The sequence below is a fragment of the Dicentrarchus labrax genome, unplaced genomic scaffold (genome assembly GCF_905237075.1).
Source record: "Dicentrarchus labrax unplaced genomic scaffold, dlabrax2021, whole genome shotgun sequence".
NCBI lineage: Eukaryota > Metazoa > Chordata > Actinopteri > Moronidae > Dicentrarchus > Dicentrarchus labrax.
In genome coordinates this window covers 19,141,765-19,162,890 of record NW_026136702.1, presented here as the reverse complement: position 1 = coordinate 19,162,890, position 21,126 = coordinate 19,141,765, and the positions used below count along the sequence as shown (strand labels likewise).

The window sequence follows — 21,126 nt, the reverse complement described above, 5'->3', positions numbered from 1 at the left end:
TGGTGATTTGAATTTCAATGAGCCTTTACAGTATCAGGTCAGACCTCTACCATCCAGCCCCTTGCAAAGAAAATCCATAAAATCCACTATCTCTCTCACAGAAAATAACCCTGAGCAACATATAAAAGGATAAGATATCAATTTCCTGTCATTACGCCCATATCTTTCTTGAGATTAAATGAATCTGCTTCATATTGTCTTTCCCTCTTTCCCTTTGCAGTGCTGGCCTCCTTCCTCCTTTCCCCCTGCTATGCATTTACAAGCCTGTGGTTACAACCAGGGAGTGTGAAGGATGTGTGACAGTGTGTGTGTGTGTAAAGGAGGGGGTATTGATTTCTGATGGATGGTAGGTGTTTTATTTCCTCTAAACATGTGAAAAAGACCCCCCAGCATGCAGGGCTACAAGGTTGACACTCATTTATTAATGTGGATGGACCAGGAAATGGAAGTCTCATCCTCATTAGCACTAACCTGAGGGGATGAGCTTTGATACAACGGGGTCTTGGGTGAACTAAACAGTTTGTTTTCATCTAAAATCTTTAAAAATATTTGTCTTTCATTATCTTTCATCACACAAATACTTGCACAATGGGCTGCATGAGAATACCCTGTTTAATGATAAACATCAGTTATCTTTTAAATAAGTTATCATTTAGCTTGAAATGTGTGCTTGGGGTACTTATTACTCAACCAATTGATATTTGGCTGGTGAATATAAAGTATTTAGGACAGCAACAATCATTACAAGGAAAAACCAGAGCCAAAAAATATTTTATCTACAGTCACAGTCAAGGATTAAATGTCTTTGGTAGGTGTTGGGTCTTACCAGTGTGATAACAACAACCCAGAAATGCCTCATGAATCTGTAAACAATCTGTAAATGGCACAAGAATCCCACCAATGGCTGATTCCCGGGGGCGTTTCTTCAGGCGTCAGTCATCCAGGCGGCAGGCGAAATGATGGAGAGGCGAAGCTGCGTCAAGCCTGGCTGAAAAACCTAGAACAAGACAGGAAGTATAACGATTAGACTTCAAAATAAAATAGATTTGTATCCCTTTCGTGTCACAGGACGAAAGGGACATATGCACATTTTCGATTCTATCGTTTGTAGAAAAGACAACAAACAACTGTAATTAGATGTACTATAGATTCATAGTAAAATAGCTCATATATGTCCACAATGGTACAAGATAATTTAGTTACTCTTTTCAGTAACGATTTTATGTTGAAAACCCCGAACAGGAACCTCTTTACATGTTGGTGAAGTTACGCTCGCCAGAGGAACAGAGCGTCAAAGTATCAGTAACAATTGGACTAACGTTACTTTACTGAGGGAATCCCTGCCTGGGGTTGGAATACTTTTATTGAACTTACTTTTGGGACAAGCTTTAAATACACGTGTTGTCGGAGTGAGCCCTGAGTCTCGTGGCTCTGGCTCACGCTCACCTGTGGAGCAAATGTGTCCAGTGGCAGGCAACGGTTTCCGCTCGTGCGGTGTTGTGATGGCTAGCCGTCGTCGCTAGCAGGCTAGCTAGCTGTATGGCTGGTGTTGGTACTGCTGCAAAGACAGCAGATAATTAGCTTGCAGGCGGGCTGTGCTCGTTGGGCTGCTAGTTGCTCATAGGCAGTTCGCCATCTCTGAGCACTGCTGATAAGGCCACTTAACGGATAATGCGTTGGATATCACAATAAGGTGAGTGTCATTCAGACACAGTTAACCTAGTTTCACATGTTAAGTCGTTAGCCTAGCAGCTGAATCACTTCGGTTAGCGGAGCGCAGCGGCTCTGACTATTCCCTGGATTCAGAGACATTACACCAAATATTCCATGTTTACAAAATGTTTATTTAAGTCTCAGTTTCGGGTGCTGTCTCACGGTGCAGTTTTTGTACACTGGGTGGTTAACACGGCTTGTTTTAACGTAATGTCATTGCCTTCTCTGTCACAGTTTCCATACATACATTTATATTTTATTATCAAACATCCCAAGTTAGCTTGCCACGCCAGTAAATAGCCCCCCGGCACGCCGTGCTGGCAGCAGCAGTGCTGGTACTGGAGTCCTCAACACATTCTTACACACTAACAAAGTGTTACGTTGGCGATGTAAGATAAACCGGGTTGTTATTACATCTCAATGCTGCAGACGGCAGTAAGGGAAACACTGTTACCGGGACAAAGCACCCCTGTATCGGGGACGTTTATTGGAGTTAGTTGGCGTTTAACGCTAGAAATCAGCGAGTATACTCCGGAATGCCGGGGCTTTACAGTCTGTTGATCTGCTGACTGTATCTTTTTTTTCTCTTTTCTTTTGCAGGCAGATCACCAGATGGAAATATGATGTTTATAACCAGTGGATTACTCATCATGCCTTTCGAAATTATGGAATAATTTTCATCATGCGCTCCGTCAAATCAAATCTCGACCACTGCTGCAGAGATTCCTCCTTACATTTGGATTTATCAGGCAGCTTTTAAAGACCAGCAGCCACGACTGGGTGTGCTGTCTTATCTTCTGTATTTTTTTATAACGTGCTTCCGGTGAAACATTCAGTATGTGTCTATGCCGGTTGGATATGCTCAGAAACCTATAAACATTAACGTGAATTCGAGCGAAGGAAGCCCAAAGAAGGAAGTCCAGGGCGGGATAGGTACAGAGAAACTACCCGTTCCCAAAGAAACATGGCCTCGGTTTGGAAGAGACTGCAACGTGTGGGGAAGCATGCGTCCAAATTCCAGTTCGTGGCTTCCTATCAGGAGCTGATGGTGGAATGCACTAAGAAATGGTGAGTTTTTTGGGAATAACAGTCGACCACAGTGCTGTCATTTAAGCCCCATGAAAACTGTGTGTCTCTGTCTGTGCTGGAATGCTGAGCTCGTTCCTGGTGGCCATAATTCACACACAGACACACAGACTCATATACTCAGTCTCCTTGGTGTGCAGGCATGTCTGCATGCTGGGAGGGGCCGCCTGCCTTGTAAAATTGCTATGTTTCTTTTTTTTTTTCTTCTTGTGCACTGATGTTGAATTTGTTTGGTTTGAGTCTTGAGTAGGCAGGCAGAGAGATTTTCCTTCAACCTGAAGGGCTGGGTTCATGCCCCCCTTACTCTCCTGAAATGTCCTTGAGCAAACCACTAAACACCTACCAGTACTAGGGATGCTGTTGGGAATCTGATTTGACTGAAGATTATATATTAAAAGTTAAAACATTACAGAATATTATATAGTATATCTACGGAATATGTACGTTTTTGACTGGGAAAAGTTACTCTTGTCAGCCTTTTTGTAGGAACATTTTCTATTTGCACAATATCCCATTCTTGGCTCTCTAAAGTAAAAACAATTAAAGGGATTATTTTATTGTCACAAAGACAATGGCCCTGACATATAAGTTGTAAACAGGCAGTGTTGTCCCACTCATAATAAGATGTGAGCGCTGTGGTAGAAATAATGACAGCAGATGTCCACACATTGACATAATCTGCAATTATAACAACATATATGTTGTTTTTTTTAAAATAGTTAATTGATTTTCCTTTAGTGCATGTATAAAAGTAAAACCCAAAGATGTTTCTGTGGTAAAGAATGAATGATGGATACACACTGCAAGGAGGTTTCAAGCGCATCTTCAAGGGTCAAGATAAAAGTGGAGAGGTCGGTGGATATATGCCTGCGGGTATGTGTCCTGTAATGAGCGAAAACTGGGGACCTGTAAAACAAAGATGTAGCCTGCAGACATGGATTCTCAAGCGGCTTGCCGTAGGCGTGACTAACCCAGCCTCACAGAGCTTAGACCTGGGACAGATGTTAACGTGTTGGAGAATGGAATGAGAAAAATGTACATCTCTTCCCAGAGCAAAGGGTGGGTGGGCTCAGCACACAGTCGGTTTTACTTTGTTTTGCAATCTGAGTATAGATGGTTTATGTTATTCAATGGATGAAATATGTCTACATGCCATTTATTGTTACACAATGTACTTCTTGTCTGTAGTAGTTTGTAAAGACATCAAATCTAAATAGATGGTATACATGGTGCTTTGATTTTGTTCAGATACTGCTTGGCTGTAGACTACTTCATGTAAAAAGTCAGAGTCGGAGTAAGATTTAGTATATTTTATGTTAACATTTGTGTGCCACTAGCCAGTGTGTGATACTACCACTCTTCTGAAATGTCAGCTTTACTGCATAAAATAGTATTTAAATACCTTTGGATGCAAGGAGTGTCTGCCTTTACATCCGATGTGTGGCTGAGAGTGTTGCCTCAGGCTCTCTGCTCATCTTCAAGTGAATGTTTGTGTGTGTACACGCCTGGCTCGAAGTGTGCAAGGAAGCGTTGGCGCACGGCTTCTGCCTTCCTTGGACTTCATCAGTACGGTATGTTATTGTTGCAGTGGAAACTTTCCATCTACGCAGACTGGAAACAGTCCCCAGAGCTCAAATGGATCTAAAATTTAAAAAAAAAAGTGATTTTTGAAAACCCTCAGCCCTCTCATTTCTGGAATCAGCAATGGGAAGAAAGGCTGAACACTTTTTGTTTCAGTGTTCCTTATGTATGTGCCTCCATACATAACGATGTGGGCGATTTTGAATGTACATTGTGTGAAATGAAAAACATTTCGCACTCTTGGCTGACACTCAAAAGGCTCACTAGAATAATATCGAATGTCTAGATAACATTGAACACTTAAAACAATCTGTAGGTAAAAAGTTCAAGGGTCTGTTCTGTTGTATGTGGTTCATCATGCATGATTCCCATGCTGGGGTATAGTCGATCAGAACTAGTTTGTATGACGTACTTTGAGAATTAGAGTGAAAAGTTATAGTGAGGGGGAGATGAGAAAAAATGTAAATATGGGAATACAAATTGCAAATTTGACATGCATTGTGTCTTAAGTTTTTAAGAGGAGGAGGGGAGTCTTGTTTTCACCCAGGCCAGCAGCTAAAGCTAGATGCTCCGTCAGTGGCTTTTAAGCTAAATGAGCTTGTTGACAGAGTCTGTGAGAGAGCAAATCAATGATTTTACCACTTTATTTTTCCACTCTCCATTTTTGTTTTCTACGAGCTGAAGATATTTGTCTTTGGGCAGTTTACACTACATTATTATTTTATTTGAGATGGAATGAAAGTGGTGACAAAGTGCCTAGGATTGTGGGAGTTTCCAGTTATATTTATGTTTAAAATATTTTTTGGTCTTTATCTGTTGCCCTAGTTGCTTTAGTCGACTCCTCTGTGGAGCAGAGCCACACACCCATTTCAGACTCCAGAATCAATTTAGACTAACCATTAAAACATTAATGAGTTCAGTGTTTGTTTGCCAGTGAAATGAAGCACCACTCACACAGTGTTGCAGCACTGCCCCTTTGAAACTTGATATTTAAGAGATTTGAAGAGAAATTAACAATATTTTCTCTTGCCTTTCATGTGTAGCAGGTAATTATGATCATTCAGGTCAGGGCTGGAAATCAAATCTCCATGGCATATGATAAGTGGAAATGTTATTACAGTTTGGAAATGGAAATGTATAAACCTTTTTATAATTTTTGTGTGTATAATATGGATTTTCTTACACACATGCACCATATTTATGTGGGTGCACTACACTACACTACCTCATTTATATTAAGTCTTTTTCATCAACATAGGTGAATGGACTAGTCTATGAATAAAAAAAAAAAAAAAAAAAAAAGAAATATCCTGTAAGCATTATTTTTTCCACTCATAACTGCTGCCCAGGCTCACAGAGACACATAACATTTTATTAAGGCTTAAAACAAATGTATACATAGCCTACATACAGGAGTGATGGAGCAGGGCAAGGTCCGCCTGCTGTAATTGTTTAATATCTCACTCCTTCTGCTGCGTCTAAGCTCTTGGCAACCATTCATTGTTCCCCTTAGTCTCTCTTGCATATTTTATAACAATGTCCAAGGACCATATTTGTCTTTTAGCATGTTTAACCCATTTGTTATTTTTAATTTGATACATTTTCACAGCATCGCTGTGTGGAAAAGTCTATGGGGTATGTATGTGCTTCCATATCAGCAAGAGCTGCACAAATTCACACTGTTTGGTGTCTTGTTGCTGTTGTTTGTCTTATCTTGTTTTTTTTAGCTTTTCTGTTCTCTGCTGGTTTCTGTTTTTGGTTAATAGGTGTGCCCTGAAATTGTTTTATGCACTTCTACATGACTGTGTTAGGGGATAGTGATTGTGCAGTGATTTGCCATATTATGTTTACTGTGTTTTACATTAGGCTGTATCATAATGTCCAGAAATATAAAGGCTGTGACCATAGAGTTGTTGCTTCAAACCCTCAGATACATAGCAATACTTGGAGGATTGCAGTAAGTGAGGCGCACTTTTCTGTCCCTCAGCTACCCTGAGGCTGGTGCGTTTGAGCAAGAATGTGTTTTTAGTCAACCTGTCCTGTAAAATATAGTTTGAAAACAACGTCAAAAGCTAAGAGTGTCTTTGTTGCTGACAGATGTGTTGACACGCGTGGCGAGGATATGAGAGTTGGACACAACATAGAGCCGCTATTGATTACATGGTAATTCTATCCGGCTACATACAAGCGTGACTAATCAAGACTGCTTCCCTCACTGCCACGTGACAAGACAGGGAAGGTTCAAGAGTTCTGAGGAAGACGTCCTTATATCAATCAAGGACTGTGCAGAAACCCTGAAGGCACATCCTCACACACACACATCAGTCATTTCATAGGGATTGAGAAACTCTCAACACTAACACTCCCTCTCAGCAGACTCAAGCGGATTTACAGTTTTCTTTTGAGATATTCGGCGGACCTGCTGTGAATGCCTGCAGTGTAGGAATTGATTTATTTTTTAGTATTTAACCTGTGGATTGTTACAGAACCACTTCAACATTTGATGGATGTGTTGTACATTATCAGCTGTTATTCATTCTTCAACCCAAAGTAATCATTCTTTCAATTTTCTACTTTCACTGGAAATGACTTTGCTAGCTAGAGCCCCAAATACAAATGTCTAGCTACTGAAAATTAGATGTTTTCTGAGCTGTGCAATAGTTATATACTTAATGGTTATAAACGTATTCTTTGTTCATTCACTTGTGATAAAGAGGAAAAATCCCAGTGAAGACTGCACTTCGAACAAATCAGCAAACTACATTACTTTGAAAGGTAAACCCATGAAGCATTTTAAAACTGCCAGAAGTTGTGCTTCAACCAGCACAAGCCCATCAATGTGTCCTTGAGCAGAAGACTAAATCTCTACTTGCTTACTCATCGTATTATTACAGAATAAAAGTGATGCCAAAAGTGCAAAAGTGTGTTTAATGCCAGTCATGGAAACCACAGGGAAGGCATCAGGCTGTCAGTTTAGAAATGGCACTGTATTTCAGTAGAAGTGACCAGCGTGTGTCAGGCTGTGACATGTAGTCTTCTGTTGAACATGTGTGTATTATGGCAAGCGTCCATCGTGTCTCTGCCAGAGAAACATCTTCCTGCCAACTTGTCTGACGTGGCTCTCCATTCTATTCAAATTTGAAGACCTTGACACATTCCTGAGTGTAAGTTTGGCACCAGGAGATGGTTTCACTGCCAGGTGATAGTACGCTTCAGTCGTTTCTGTTGTGCAGAAATTCTGGATGAAACCATACAAATCAGGGTTATCATTGGCTATGAAGTTTTGGCGAAAATAATACTCTTCCTCTGGGATGAATAATTTAATTGTTTACATCAGTGTGTTTCACTGTAGCCTGATATTAAGCATTCAGTCACTGAACTGCCTTGATATGCTTCGTCATGTGTTTTTGTATCAGTGTTTTAGGAAATTTGAGCCGAACTGATGCCGGTAAAATGCCAAATCCGGGGTAAACACAAACGTGTTTTCATAGTTGATACTTGAGTTGTTCTAATATGCGTGCTTGCTTATTACTTCTGTAATTAAAGCATTTGCTGTTGATTGAACTCTGATTGTATTGTCATTTCAGTACAGCTTGCAGTTCTTCTTCTGTTGCTCATGATTCTGCAATTGTTTTCTTGCACCAGACCCACCGCTGTCATATGAAGCAGCTCTCACATTATCCTCTTTCCATTTTCTTCTGTCTTTCTCTGTATCCGTCTTATCTCCTCTCCTCCCTCTCTTCCTTTGTTACTTGATATATCTTCTCTTTTCCTCCCTACACTTCTCTCTCTCTTTCCTCTTTGCAAAAATGTAACTGCTTTGCAGTGGAATCCACCCAAGTGTAGTTATTTTGTTGCCCCCCCCCACACACACACACACCAAGAGACATGAAACATTGCGGGGTGGTGAAGCAGTGTTAAAAGTGATAAAAACTCTGCTGGTGTGTCTGTCTCAGCTGCTGTCAGGCAGAGAAACACATGGCCCTAGAGACTGCTCATCATTTATCAGCTTGCAGAGCGGTGCTGCAGCATCTGCAGGCTGATAAATGCATACTGTATGTGTGTCAGGATGGCAAAGCGAAACACCACAAGCCTCTGGTGTTACATTTTTGGAAACAAAAAAAACTTAGCTGATCCAGGTGGAATTCAGTCTCCCCTATACTCTCCCTGTTTTCTCCTATTCTATGAAGATATGGGCTCTGCAGTCCAGTAAAATTCACTGTCTTTATTGTACTTACCCTTTGCACTTCAGACAAAGTTAGGAGCTCCTGGTTGACCGCTTTGTGTTCTTGGTGGTTGTAAGTTATCTCAAAAGTGGTATAATCCTTCTGCAGACCAATCTATACCCTAGATTTTTTTTAATGCAGTGACTGTAATAGATAACTGCAAGATGATGCTATTTGCTCAATGATAAAATGAAAAAAGAAAATAATTATATAATAAAGAGAGAAAAATAATTTGTTAGCAACCATGACCAGCATTCAAAACATCTCCACTTCTATATATATATATATATAAATATTTTCCTTTCAGTTTGTTTGTCAGGCAAAATAACTTTGATAAATAAACGATATCAATGTTGAAGTGACAGTCGCCTGACTGCTCATGTATCATTGCCTTAAGAAATGGATGTTGCAGTCCTCACCAGGGCTCATTGTTTCACTGCTGTTGGTGCTCTTGTAGCACATGATAGTTGTGATTCCTACTGTGTCAGTCCCTCCCTAGGGCTGTTTGCAAGCTGGTATTGGGAGGGGAGGTTTTTATTATGTCATTTACCCTACTGAAAGGCTGCTTCCGATCATTCCCTTCTTTATTTTGGAGATGAGTCTAAACACATGATCTGAATGATTCCTACTGTACCTGATAATCTCTCCCTGAGGCTTTCATTGTGCTATCTTGTTGTGTAGAAGTAAGGTGTATGTTGACTAACTGTCGGTACTCATTTGGCTTTCTGAATCCCTCTTTTCCTGTCTTCCATCCATTTGTATTTTTACATTGATTTAGTCGGGGTCGTTTTGTTCAACAAACACAGATTTCTTCATCATTGTCTTGCTCCGCACTTGATGTTGATAGGTGGTGTTCATCACCCATCACTGTGTGGTTTTTGCCTGCCTATTTAGAAGTTTGCACAAGGGTTTCACTTGTGTTTATCTGCCTTGTTTCTTTCTGAACAGCAGAGGACTCAATTAGTTTGCATAGAAAATGCATTGCTCTCAGCTTTTCAGAGATGGACTTAATGTGAAATCCCCTGTCACTGCAGAAATCTAGTGTTAAGGGAGGAATGAAAGCACATTGGTTATGAGCCAGTAAACTAAAGCAATAAGATGAAAAGATGCATACCATGCCCAATGTTTACACTTCTCTTGTAGCATCTAACACATGGACTTCACAAGCTATGGGGTCTATTAGTTATTTTCGTCACAAACTGTAGACGATTCCCAATTCTTTAATTAGCTTTAATTACAGAATTTGGTCATCTTCAGCACAGACCTTTTCACAACTCCCAACATCTTTCTGTTGAGAAAGTATTACCCTTCACCCATAGGTCAGTCCTGTCAGCAAAGAAACATTTCATGTTCTTCTCCCATCTATCAGTCATCACTATTGAGAGTCCTCTTTTTTTACGGTTCCCTCTTCTCTGCTCCCTACATGCTATCTCGGGGTAAGATTTTAAGAAGTCCTACGTGACCTCCATCCCTCAAGGCAGACTGAACTTCAGATCTTCACTTTCATCCTTCCAACCAACCTGCTTTACTGTCTGTAACCTGCCCTTACCGAGTCTCTCTCCACCTTGGCATTGTATGGATCAGTTGGCCACACTTAACCTCAGGTTGGTTTGTAAGTGCAGTTAAGCTCTGGAGTGTCTCCATGCAGCCAACCTTTTAAGCCAACTTTGTACATTTCTCAAAAATAACATGCAGCTGACTTTCAAGCAGCCTGGTTTGTTTCAAAAGAGTCTTCACACTTGATGTCTTCAAGCCCTCACTGGGAATAATGAAGTCTGTAAATATCTGTAAAAATCTTGTGATGTCCCAATTCACACCCCACTTTTTAGCTGTAGATCATTTGTCCCATCAGATACTGTATTGATGTTAACAATAGTCACAGTCACAATAATGACAGCTGAATCCACCTGAGTGATGTGATTGGTAAAATGTGTTAATCAGCATTGTAAATCTTAAAATCTGTCCATAAAGCATATAGACATGTAAAACTCAAATTTGGGAAAATAACATTGAAAAAGATCATTCAGAAGTGAGAAGAATCTGTGATCTAATGACTGTAACATATCTGTCATGCTTGGTCAAATTTAATTTGATTTCACAAAATTGTGCAGTTACAGAAAGTGGTCCTGCAACACCCCGACCGCAGTAACAGCTACAAACATACAATACACACATGCACGTGGACACACATGCAAACCGGCACAATCAAGCAAGCTGATTAGTGAGGTGCTTCAGCTTTCACTCCAGACACTTGAGTCTGACTTCAGTGCTTTCAGTGTTAACTCTGTGTCATTGACCCAGCTTTTGGTTGCCACATACACACTGACTGACTGTTGCATAACTGGAAGTCAAGGGACTATCAGTGTAAACCAGAAGTACTCCGTCTCACACACACACACACACACACACACACACACACAGTTTTTCATTTTTTATTTTTATTGTCACTTTTTACAAATACATGCAGATCCTGGTATCTTAAAGTTCAGATTGGCAGTTTTTGTCTCTTCTCAAAGACTAGCTTAAATTATGTTGTTTCCAATGGATTTCAAAGGTGACGGATTATTTAGTGGCAAAAAATGTTTCGAAATGTCCACAGAAACCTTCAAACCCCTATCTCAGCATAATCCACTTCTTTATGCTCAGCACATAGTGTTTCCACAAAATCTGGCTAAAACCCAGAGTTTTAAAGCTTAAATGAGAGTGATAGTATGAATATTAAAAGAGATGCTGATTATTAAAATTGGTATCAGCCGATATTCAACTTGACATCAGCCTATTTGCAAATAATATGGCATTCACAGATCAGTGGCCGATGTTTATCTGTTGTGTCACATAAATTTTGCACTGGGTAATGTTGTTTTGGTTATTTCCAACTCGGATATTGGAGAAATAATCACCGCTGTTTTCCAGCACCGGCACAAATTGCACAAAAATAACAATGTGGTCCATGCCCCAGCACGGACAGCGAGCAGCTGTTTAGCTCTGTGCCCACATCTTGGATGAGAAAAGAAAAAGGGTGAGCAGAGGTGCTTACCTTTGCAGCTTTCTTTGTTTCCTTGGCACAAAAGGGTATTGGCCCAGATTTAAATTTTACAATAGGAATCAATGCATTATTGCGGTCTGATTTAGTTTTCTTTCTTTTTCTTTTTTTTTACCAAATTGTGCAGCCCTATATTAAATTGTAAAAGTGATAAAACAAAGACCAATAACAGATGAAGTATTTGCTGGTGAGATGGATAGGTACTTTGGAGGCTCATTAAAAAAATCTTATCTTAAACACTTAACATAAAACCAGAAGCTAACAGATATTAAGACAGATGCAAATTTATTCAACAAATAAATTGAAACAAAGTCAGAGTTTTGTTTCTTACCTTGCTTATCACATCCTGTGAACACTGCATCATACACACCTAATGTAGATTTAAAGTCATTACATTAGCTTTTTTATATCGTGCCCCGTATGTGTGAACTTGTCTGTGTGTAATGTGGTGTGTGTTCAGTTTATTAGGTATTCTGGGAAGTGACGGTCACACAGATTGTGTTTGCACTGCTACATCTGTCTTGATAGTAAAGGCCACGGTTTGATGGATAGCACAGAAAAGTGAGAGCAGTCTTCCCCCTCTGCTTCTTTCTTCCTCTTTTCATTTTTCTGTTCCCACTCTCTTGATGCTGTCTTTGCTGAATCAGAAATTGCCAAGTAGGTCAGGTATAAAAAAGAATGATGGGACTGTAACAATTCTGGGTAAACAGCATTTTGAAAGCTTTTTCATAGTCACTGTGTTATTTATTTCATTTTGACTGCATCTTTGGTTTAAAAAAAAGGCGTGGCTGTAGTCTTCTAGGACTGCAGATCCCAGAGGTCCCTCGTCAAAGTATGATATTTGCAGGTTAAATTTACTCTTATTTAAAGGCAACATCTCCTGCAATATGCGCTATGCCAACCAAAGGAAGATCGCCCAACGAGACAGCTGAATCTGCAGTATATGCAGGGGTTGTGTCCTGGCTGAGATTATATATCCGTGTCTGTTTTAGTATGCATCCCAGTGCTGTAGCCTGTGATGTTTCATCTTTCACTGCTGTATTATAGCGTAAACAAATCTAATCTACATTCCTAATGTCTGTGATTGACAGGCAGACAAGAAGTCTGTCGGCAGACATCAAAGTTCTTCCTCTGCTGAGTAATGTCAGCATTTAGTTGGGACGATACAGTATCCGCTTTTAGCTGCCTGACGCTCTTAAACACACCCTCTTCCCTCCCCTCTTAAGTTTTTGACACCATTGTGGTCAACCTTTACAATTCATATCTCTCTCTCAGACGAACACACAGACCCCTCAAGCATTGAAAGTTGAATGGTGACACAGACAATGAATTCTTATTAGAGTGAGGTGTTCTAACTAAAGAGGTGATGACTTAAATACAGAGTAAAAACCCCATTCTTAATACCAACTCCTGCTATTTGAAACCTAACACAGCCTACTTTTTAATACATGACAGTTTCTTCCCTTTCTGTTGAAGAAATATGGATGTATATTCTCTCCTCTTTTATCTAACTGCTTAAACTCAGATTTATGTTACTATCCACACTCATTGCGATCGCTTTAGCTTTTCAATGTGTCACAAGCCTGTTTTGTGCTTAGGGATTCTACACAGTATAAACATGAAACAACAGAGGACTGAATGTGCAAGGCAGCACAGGTGGAGTATTGCTAGAAATATGGCCATGTAGAGTCATTTCTTCAGCTGATTTAGGGATAAAAATGGAAATCAATTAAAATGACAGCTTTTCCTCTTGGAATTTGGAAGTGATACATTAACTTTAGTGATACTTTATCACTCGGCTATGTTTTATCGCTGCGTGTGTGCGTGTGTGCGTGTGCGTGTGCGTGCGTGTGCGTGTGTGTGTGTGTGTGTGTGTGTGTGGTCTGGGGTGCGTTACATGTGAAGTGGTTCCTTCCTACAGGAAAGATAGGGCTGCCGCAGCAACATCACATCCTGACACACCCTTCACTTCCAACCATGCAGGCTGATAGACATGCACACAGAGCCTTGAGTGTTTTACCACAGGCACATTTACACTGCCAAAGTAATTTTTTAATAAGCAAGCTTTTTTTTATGTCAATGATTTTAAGTGACACGTTTGGTCGTAAGAGCTAGAGATTACAGGATGATTTAATGTTTGTGAAACCACCCATCTGCTCCCTGGAGTTCTGTAAAGACAGAATATTTAACTTCTTCCTCTTCCTTCTGAAATCCAACTTATGGAACAGATGTGCTTAGTTTTTAACCAGTATAGCTGCTAGAGGTGTGAATTGTCACTGATCTCCCGATTCGATTCGATTATGATTATCATGTCAGCGATTCGATTCGATTCCTCGATGCATCACGATGCATCACGATGCATCACAATGCTTCAAATAAATTTTTCTATTAAAGCCATATAGGATATTTGACTTGACAGAATGCATTAAGATACTGTATAATTCAATATAATACAGTTTTCTATATTCCTTCATATGGTTGTTTTCATCCAAAAATACAAGTAAAAACACAATATAAATATGATAAAAACAATCTTTTTTATTTAACAGTCTGAACACAGCAGACAGCACACACACACACACACACACACACACACACACACACACACACACACACACACACACACACACGTCTCCCGATCGTGTCATTAGACAGAGGGACAGTATTCAGTGTCTCAGCACTTTTCTCACCTATGATTGTGACCATGTCCAATGCTGCCGGAGTATTAGCTCCTCTGCTATTGTGTGAGGGTTTTTTTGCACCTTGCGATGTGGCGGTGTTTGTACGAGGCTAGCGGTGCGTTTTTATTTACTGATGCCGCGCTCACTAAATGACCGGCCTGTTGGCGATACGCATCGAAAACTGAACTGAAAAAAGTCCAGTGGCCTATTGACATAACTGTGGTGTAAGGTCTCCAAGTGCCGTCTTAATTTGTTTGGTTTCATGCTGTCCGCTGCCAGAGTTTTTAAACATAAAACACACACAGGTCTTTCCTCATTTCCGACCGTATTCATGGTAAACCCAGGGCTATGTAGGCTTCGTCGTATTTCCTGGTCTTATTAAGTTTATGCCGGTTACCGTCACTTGCTGTTCTTGCCTCTGACGTCTCCTCCGTTTTTCTTTTTACTCCTGTCAGAAACTTCTCCATCTCTCCTCCCCCGTCAGTCCCCCCTGCCTGTCGCGCCCCCCCTGACATCTCACTGCACCCCCAGGGGGGCGCGCCCCACTATTTGAGAAGTACTGGTCTAGATGAAAGGGGTTAGGCTACTGAGAATATTATTTTTCATTTGAATGTTTATGCCGCGGCCAGAAAATTAACGAGCGACATCATTGCATTATAATCGATTATGGTCGGCCACTGCATCGATGCAGCATCGTCCATATCTGCATCGCGATGCATCGATTATTTGATTAATTTCAACACCTCTAATAGCTGCTCTGCTCCACTTAATCTTTATGTGCGTAACAGCCAAAAGCATCTTTTTACTCACATTTTTTTTAGATATGTGCCCATAAGCACATGATTTTGTATTGAACAGCAAGTGCTGTCCTAAAACTTCAGAGTGCCTAGCGGCACTTTGGCTGAGCTGATACAGTGCACTGATGAAGAACTGCAGCTGCTGCTGAGTCTTCGCTGCACAGCTAGAGTAGACAAAAGTACATTCAAGCAACATGGAGCTGACTAAAGTATTTAGATTGTACAAAGTGTAATCTTTTGAAAGCAGAATTTTTGTATAAAATGACACTAAAGCCAAAGAGTGTGGCTCTCAATAAGACTTCAAAAGAATATGTGGCATTCAAAACAAAAAATGACAATAAAAATATCTTAGAAAAATGGTCTCTAAATGATAATGTAGCCGGTAGTTGGTGGAAATTAAGTAACAGTAACAGCAGGGTGATGGGATCTTGCAAAAAATTTTTCTTACCTGCTGTCATGCTGAAGTGTCTTTGAACGAAACACTGAATACCTACATGCTCATTAATTGCAAGTTTCTGTGGATTAGATCTGCGCCTAAACGCCTTAAATGTAAATGTAGGAGGATTTCTCTGTTTTGTGTCAGTCTCAGAAGGCTCTCATCTCTGCTTGTGCTGAGCTTGCTGACCCACTTTCACTCCTATCTGCCCCGTCTCTCCAGCCCACAGACACAGATTCTCTTCCATCTCTTTTTCATCTTCTCAAAACCTTTTGTTTTACATTTTTATCTTATTGTTTGTTATTTTCTTCAGTCATATCTCAGCTGCAGGCCAAAGTCTGTTTATAGGCCAATCTGACTCTTGTTTTATTTTATCACAAACATCCATGCAAAAAACAGTTGTATTGCCATAGGCTTGTGCTGATCAGATATTATATCAATGATTGAATGGGTGATCGACAATTGGTTTTCCTACGGCGATATTTTAATCAACTTAATATCAGAACTAAGCTGTTAATATCAGAACTAGTCTCTGTTTCTGGTGGAGTGGCATGACCGCCCACTGACCCCCATTAATCAACACAAGTGAATTTTAAATCCCTAATTACAAACCACTTTGCCATCTCTTTTCCCATCTCTGTCCTCCATAGGCCTGCTCACCAAAACTTTGTCCTGCATTCCGTAAGAGTACTTAAGGTTATGGATTTGATTTTGATTGTGATATCGAAGATAGCAATGTTGAACGGAACATGATGCTGCGATATTGTCGCACCAAGCACAGACACACTGTGTACTTTGACAGAGTGTGCTGCTCTCTGGACAGAGAGGCCACGTTAAAAACATTACAAAAACTGCCTTCGTTCATCTTAAAAACCGTCTCCGGCCCTCCCTCTCCTTCTCAGCTGCTACTACTGCAACAGTATTTTCAACAAACTACAGTACATCCAAAACTCAGCTGCTCCTTTTGCTCACCCACTCCATCACCAGCGATCGCTTGCGTGCCTTTTAAAGCATTACATGAAATAAATGCATTATTTTTATTGTTATTGTTTCGCAGCCACCGTAGTTTCTCTATCGCACTTGGAAGGGAGGGAGTTGCAGTCTGCAACTAAACTGCTAGATGCCACTAAATCCTACACACTGAACCTTTAACCTCCATTACTTAACTCTTTTTCTAACATCCTCATAGTCAACCTTTACCCAAACTAAACCTCAAAACTGAAGGCATTGATGTTAAAATAGCTTTCTCTATCAGGGCTTCCGAACATACATCATGACGAACACACACTTTAAATGTCTTTCTTTAGGGCTTCTTGACCATCTTCATCACATTTGTTTTTTCTCTTGTGGCATTCCTCTGAGATGGCTCATTGATTCCTGTTAAATGCAGAAGGAACATGCAGCCCTGAGGTTGAAGCTGAACATGAGAGAGAACGACACCAAAAAAAGTGTGAAGAAGTCAGACAGCCTGCAGGCGAATGGTTTACATTTTTCTCATAGCACATCGAGTACTGTACAAAGGAGGAAAAAATAAGGGGATTGTATTTTCTGTGTGTCTGCATGCTCTCTGATATAGCCTGTGTTGTTGGACAATAGCTGCTCTATGTGAGGCCTCTCCTCAAGGCTGAAATTGTTGCCTATGTCATTCTCCCTCTCTCCTCTCCTCTCTTTTTCCTCTCACTCCTCCTCTTTCCATCACTCTCTGTCCCTCTGTTTTCTTCTTTTGTTTCTTTTCTCTCTGTCATACAGTCAGTCATTCTTTTTCTATAATGGCTGCTTTGCTGTTGGTCTTCAAGAGTCTTTGACACAAGGACACATCAGCACATATACCAAAGGTTTAGCTCGCTATGCTCTATATGCACACAAATCATATCCCAACCCCACTGATAAAGGAATATTGCCACAGATACAACGGTTCAACATCATCCCATTCTGTATTTTTGTGAGTTTTCATGATGTCTTGCCAGCCAATACGTGGCATTCCCCCCTGAAGTGTACAGTAGTAAGACTTGGCAAAAACAGTATCTCCCAATCAATACTGGATTTTTCAGGCTGACACCAATAAATATAATGTATCGGCCAATATTGATTGTTTTCATCAATGATTTCAATTTAAATAGTTTTTACAGTAAAAACTGCAACATAGGAAAAACAAAACTTAAAAATGAAAAGGAAATGCCAACAACTTTAACATTGCTTCCTTTTCAAAACAAAATATTTAAAAATAGTTGTATGAACACTATGAACTGACATAAAACTCTCAGTATTTAAGTATTCAAAGAAATATTCCTCAAATGTTCTAATGCACAATAAAACTGGTGTACCAGTTAATCTAGATGTCAGTGCTCTCTGCTTTATTTCAAATTGCTTTTAATTATAGTCCAACACTGATACTGATATATCTCTAATAAGCTAATATTGGCCATGACGATTTATCAATCGGGCTCTAACAGAGCCTGACAAAATAAACAAAAATATACAGTGTTTTTAATTTTTTCAAATTTTTTTTTTTTTTTCAATTTGCTCCCTTTCTTTTCTCCATTCTGAGGTCAGAGGTCAGCCTAAGTTACCAGGCGTCAGCTTGGTAGCTGGAGCTGGAGAGCTTAAGAGCATGGGGTGGATACTTGCCAATACAAGGACTTAAACCTGAGCCGTCCTTTTGACAGACAATCTGGTTGATTGGAATCTGCACCACACTGCTTTTGACCAAAAGCCAGAGCATGGTTTAACCCTAGGGTTTGGGATGTAAATGTATTTTTTGAACGCACCCTATCAAGGTAAAGTAATGACACTGACAAAGAGAACCATATTTAATGTAGATCGGTCATGTCATGGCCAGTGCCCAGTCTGTTTTATTTGCACTACAAAGAGTGTATATATTTGTAAATTTATTTTTGGTATAGTGCTTAACAACCGTAATTTAATTTTGCCCAGTTGTGGCCTGTTGAGGGGCAATAAATATCAAAAGTTCCAAAACATCTATTGTGTTATTTGTATCGATCCACTATATAAACATAATATCTACATACATGGCATTTGATTGGAGGCTAGTCTAGCAACATTAAAATAGTTTAGATTTGTGTACATTGTTTCTGTTAATAATGTATTGTATTAAGTGTCCTTTCATTATAAAATTCAGATTTATCATAAATAATTGAACATGCACATGTATTTTAAGTTCCGTTAAAGAGGGGTGGAGGTGGGGTCACATTTGAGCATTTAAAAATTTACTTGAAAGTAACGCTATAGTTACTTTCTGAAGAAACTAGATACTTTTATAATTTGTAACTGAGTAACTAATTTAGTTACTTTTGGAAGAAGTAACTAGTAACTGTAACTAATTACTTTTTAAAAGTAACTAGCCCAACACTGATTATAAGTAAGCAAAATCTTTTGACATTCCCTAATTTGTCACAGTGTTCTTTATTAAGCAGCTCCATGCAGGTTTATATTTATGGTTGTTCAGAGTGTGCTTTTTAAAGCTTATGTGTGCAAAAGTCAGCTAATGCTCTATAGAACATTGGCCCTTTGTGCGTCTTAGTATTTACAGCTGATTACTTAAATCAAGACTTATTTTAAGTCTTTAAGTGCTTACTTATCCTGATATGGCAGAACACAGAACAATGGACCATGACCGCTGCACTTTATTGCACTAAATACATTTTCAGGCTATATACGATTCACAACAGTGCATTGCGGTTTAAGAATTTTAGTATCTTTTTTAGGAGACCCATGTTTATGTATTCACTGTGTATTCATCAGTATTCACATCACACATGTCGCCTCTGTTTTGATGTAGACATACACCTTGAGCGTTATACTGCGCTAATGTGTCTCAACACCTTGACTTTGTTTCTCTGTTTTTGTGTCACTTCTCCAAAACTTTACCTCTCTTTCATACTAAATTTAAACAATCTTCTTTATAACATATATGTTGTCTGTTACTCCTTTTCTGTGGGATAGAGAATTTGACGTTTTTACTTTTACCTGCACGTTTCTATCACTGCACCTTTCACTGCTATTTTATTTAATTCATGTTTTAACTGTTGTGTTACACTGCGTCTCCTGCAGTGTGGCTCTAACCTGGTTCGGGTTAGGTTGTCGTAACTCTTTAGCCTCCTTCAGTTTTTTTCCTGTCACACTAACCTCCTGTTTGTACGTGTGTATGTGCTTCTCTGTGTATGCTGCAGTCCACCGAGACAAAGTCGGGGTTTAGCTGTGTCTCATGATTTATTCATACCATGAGTGGCTGTGCAGGTGTGTGTATGCATGGGTGTGTATGTACAGCAGTAGGCTTATCCAGGTTTTAAAACTGATCAATTGGCCTGATTGTCTCGGCCTGTGCAATATTCCATGTTAATCACACCTGTATTAAAGCTGTATATAGTGTCTTATTCTAACTCTTATTCTGTTTTTTGTATTATATCTTGTGTTTTTTTTAATTTTTTTTTTTTTATTTAAGTTGTACTTTTCTTAACTGTTGTGTTGTATCTGGAGCTGGTGTAGCAAATGAATTCCCTCAGTGTGGGATCAATAAAGTCTATCTTATCTTATCTTATCTTGTTGATGTGTAGGTAGATGGTGGCACAGAGATAGGTGGATTGATGAATACATACTTTTTGCCTCTTTCACTGAACTCTTTTCTCTCCTTCCTCGCAGGCAACCAGACAAACTGGTGGTGGTTTGGACACGCAGGAGTCGACGGAAATCATCCAAGGTTTGTATTTGACGAGTGAAATAAAACGAAGGACTTTCTCACTTTCAAATATAATTCTTTGTCCCTCTGTCCTGCAGTCCCACAGCTGGCAGCCTGGCATCAAAAATCCCTACAGAGGAGTGGTTGTGTGGCCTGTACCAGAGAACATTGAGATCACTGTCACTCTTTTTAAGGTAGGTTACAGCTGTTTAATTAGCACAAGCATTTCTATGTTAAAAGTGGACTAGGGTTGTTAATGGAACATGAGGGTCTTTTATGCCTTTGAATAGCAGTAACAGTAGCCTACAAAATCAAACTGGAGTGATTCCTGCTCTCAGCTCACCTTAAAATTGGGAGATTACGCACCAAATATGGATTTGTATTTTTAATATTTCTTTAACTTCAGTAAATGGGGGGACATCCAAAAGAAGCACAACTTCAACAAAGGCATTTATCATAAGTATTTGACAAATGATATTAAGTGTGTAGATTTGTGTGGAGAAATAATATTAATAACAGCAATCTTCCCTTCATTTAGAGACACACAAAAGTCCAGGACGGATGATGTTCACATGTTTTGATTGGTACATAAAAATAATTTGGACAATGGCAGTTCACAGATTGAAATGTTTAATTTTTTTGTATTTATTATGACTGGAAGGTCTATATGTGTATAGTAATACAGTTGTGTCTGTAAATGACACACACAAGTACCGAAAGTATCTGTCACCGTGCCTGGCTTACTTAAACATGCTGAGCCTCTGTGCTGACAGGCTAGCTTAGAACTCAGTGTCTAGTTACCTCTCTCAACGTCTTTGATGGACCTCCTGACACAAATACCTAGGTACCTGCCTCTGCTTGGTGTAA

General features: G+C 39.7%; 1 protein-coding gene across 6 annotated transcripts in view; it reads left to right on the top strand.

Annotated features, from left to right (window-relative positions):
- Positions 1-1,264: 1,264 nt before the first annotated feature.
- The window catches only part of ehbp1 (EH domain binding protein 1), a 146,021-nt gene continuing 126,159 nt past the window's right edge, over positions 1,265-21,126 (top strand). For 3 of the 6 annotated variants that reach the window (XM_051420289.1, XM_051420291.1, XM_051420290.1), the window contains exons 1-4: positions 1,266-1,693; positions 2,314-2,781; positions 20,223-20,280; positions 20,358-20,453. In XM_051420289.1, the coding sequence (XP_051276249.1) occupies positions 2,678-2,781; positions 20,223-20,280; positions 20,358-20,453 (258 nt within the window). In that variant the 5' untranslated portion in view covers positions 1,266-1,693; positions 2,314-2,677. Of the gene's footprint in view, positions 1,694-2,313; positions 2,782-20,222; positions 20,281-20,357; positions 20,454-21,126 lie in introns of all 6 variants that reach the window. The other 3 variants (XM_051420285.1, XM_051420284.1, XM_051420292.1) reach the window with 2 other exon arrangements.